This window comes from Nicotiana tabacum, chromosome 7 (assembly GCF_000715075.1).
Source record: "Nicotiana tabacum cultivar K326 chromosome 7, ASM71507v2, whole genome shotgun sequence".
NCBI lineage: Eukaryota > Viridiplantae > Streptophyta > Magnoliopsida > Solanales > Solanaceae > Nicotiana > Nicotiana tabacum.
Genome location: NC_134086.1, coordinates 139,851,900 through 139,855,065, shown reverse-complemented (window position 1 = coordinate 139,855,065; position 3,166 = coordinate 139,851,900). Strand labels below are relative to the sequence as shown.

The 3,166-nt window shown below is 33.9% G+C and overlaps 1 protein-coding gene across 1 annotated transcript; it reads right to left on the bottom strand.

Moving 5' to 3' along the window:
- Positions 1–612: 612 nt before the first annotated feature.
- LOC107772133 (wound-induced protein WIN1-like) lies at positions 613–2,353 on the bottom strand. Its single transcript, NM_001325130.1, is given in 2 exon segments — positions 613–883; positions 1,898–2,353. Coding segments are annotated over 2 exon segments (636 nt in total). The 5' UTR covers positions 2,327–2,353; the 3' UTR covers positions 613–676.
- Between the last annotated feature and the right edge of the window lie 813 nt (positions 2,354–3,166).

Sequence of the window (3,166 nt, the reverse complement as noted above, 5' to 3'; positions counted from 1 at the left end):
TTGCTTTATATACATTAGTTGTCTATGTAGATGACATTTTGTTTTTGGAAGTGGCAGGTTTGAACTCAGCTTGTGCAATCCTTTGCAAATTGGAATGTTGGGGAAAAACTAAAAGGAATAACTACTACGTATATAGTTTAGTTATTCCCCAAACTGTATGTCTTGAAGTAGCATTAGAACGTAAAGTTCATAATTCCAGTTCTGCAACTGATTCATACATCATTTTTTCCTTATTTTCTTCTTAGAAAAAGTGAAAAGAAAGTTATCTTGTCGGCTGCTCCAAGAAAATTAAATTTTCTTTAATTTCGTTATGAGTCCAAGTGTCCAACCAAGAATAAATTCTTTAATTTGTTTTCTGCCCAATCGAATTTGGGATTGACACGTCGTAATTAATTGATATTCCTTTTATATAGCCACACAAATGTTCCGTTCAAAATGAGACCAACAAATACTGTCCCACTGCGATTCTTTGTTTAAAAATCACAATATTCGCATACAAAATCACAAAGATAATACACACTTCACCTCTTTCTTCCCAAAACGAAAGACATTCTTGAATAGATATTGGAATTGCCTAACCCCATCAAAGCAACTTTATTTTCTTTTTCCTTTTACATATCGTTCTTTTTACTTTTATTTGGGCCGTCAAAGACTAAACATGGCCATATATAGCTTCTTATTCCTTGTCAACTGGGGATACCAGAACATTCATATTGTCACCACAATTAACAAACTCGTAGTTCACAATAAGGTGGCCACGTTGATTCCCTCTTCCGTCTGTGTCGAGCTGCCGGAAAACGTTAACGTCCAAGTCTAGTCCGCCATTGCTGCATTGATCCACGATTCTCACTGTGGTCTGAGCTCCTGTGCCTGTATTTGTCACCTGTACGATTTTGTGATGATATTATTGTGCAGTTATATATTGTTTAGGAACTAGTAATAAAATACCCTCATGCTTAGTGTTTAGTTGTTTAAAATAAATCTATTTGACCATCAAAGTTAAATTGAGACCATGATTATCCAAATTACTAAGGGGTGATTTCGGATATAATTGCGCTTCTTCGTGATTAGTTTAGGTCGTGAAAGTCAATATTCATACTACCAACTTGGCCTTAATGGATTTAAAAGTCAAAGATCTAAAAGAAAGTCTAAGATCTAGGTACATACGTCTCTCTATAAATCTCACGTTCATCACACGTAGAACATAAGTACGGATTTTTTTTCTTTTCAAACGTTGCCCTCTTATGTATTAGGATTCAATTTTTTTTTTCGATGCAAAATTGGAACATTTAACTAGCTAGCTATAAATTTACTGTTATTATTTTTTAATTTTCAAAACAATTATTATTGAAATATTTTCAAATAATTAATTAGGGCAAGGGACATGAAAAATAAAAAAAGAAGTTTTAAACATAAAGTCACTATTTAAAATTGCACAAAATTTAATTGTCAACGTAAAATTTTTATTGTTAATGTTATAAAAGTAACCGCTTTATAAGAAGTATTAAGGTAAATTAAACTTTGAAATCTAAGAACAGGAGATCGTCATAAAATAAGTTGAGACTTTGAAATTCAAAGGAGAACAAGGAGAGATGATCGATAAATTGCATATTTTGTAGTTCTATGCTTTATTTCATTGTTGAATTTAAGTCTTAGAAAGTGGTAAATAGTGGATTCCGGAATGTGGTCTCAAAAAAAATCGCTAGCACTGAATCAATAGAATTAAACGGTATATTTGTTTAACCTTAACTCAAATTAAAATTAGAATTTAATATTCGTATATTATATCTTACTCACTGCTATGGTGGTTGATTTAATATATCACGACACTAATTTAATAAGAGAGCAAATTAAACTAATATTATCATCAAAAGTAGATTAATGTTCCAAATCTTACCCTTAAGCATTTGCCACAAGAGTCTCGGCCACGAGGTCCAACAGGGCCACAAAATGCAGTCCAACCATACTTCCTCCTCCATGCCAAAGGCTTGTTACCATCCCAAGTTGAGCAGTACGCACTAACTGCATACAAATCCCACCCAACATTCTGCGGGTTATATATATGATATGTTGCCCTAACGTTTTGCGCAGCACCCCCGCCTCCGCCGCCACCTCCACCGCCGCCTCCACCGCCACTGCACTGGCTTTGGCAGCCTTGGCTAGGAGAACAGTATTCTGGTGTAGACCCACACCACCCAAATTGACTGCAGCACAAGTTTCCACTGCATAAGGCTCCTCCCCTTTGCCTGCCGCACTGCTGTGCATTAGCTCCTGCGGCTATGACATAGAGGACCAGAGCAAATAAAAGTGTACTTAGCTTTCCCATTTTTCAAAGTGTTTGAACTGGTGTTGTCTGATCCAGTTGTGGGTTTTTATAAGGTTTTCTTTTTTGTTTATCTGTTTAATTAGTGTATTTATTTTGGTTTGGGACATAACATTTGAAAAACTACATTTTGCGTGTGTGCGTGAATTTTGGGTGCTCCCCATGTTATGCTGCTTAGACTAATTAAAAAAAACCCTTTGAGTTGGAAATTCGGAATGCATGCAAACCTCTCTATAATATTTATAACAGCCTCATTTGTTCCGAATATTTTTGGATGTTATAACGAAGTGCTATTATAAAGAATATATATTATAACAAAATATGAAAATCGATTCCGAAAAAATTTGGCTTTTATAATAAAGTGTTATTATATAAAGATATTGTTATAGAGAGATCTGACTGTATATATTAAACCATAATTACTACTTTATTTATCATATATGATGATGTTTGATTAGATATTAACATTTTACAAATTTAATATTTTCAAAGGATAGAAGTGTACCATATATGTTTTTTTCAATTAATTAATTACATACTCATTAGTTTAGAAATATTTTCAACTTTTAAGTATTACGTCAATGTCACAAATTTATGTCGTAGGGATAGAATTCAACGGTGAGGATTTTAGGAGACGTATACAGAAGTAGGACTGATGGCGGCTTTTAGAGTAGAGGCGGCTATTAGCAAATGATGGACCGAGTACGTCGTCTATGTTAATCTAGAAAAAGTCCTCCTTGAATAAAAAAGAGTACTAATTTACCTTCGACAAAAATCAATCACATACTTTGATTTCCCCACCATGTTTCAGTTTATTTCTTCGACCCACAAATTAATGCCATT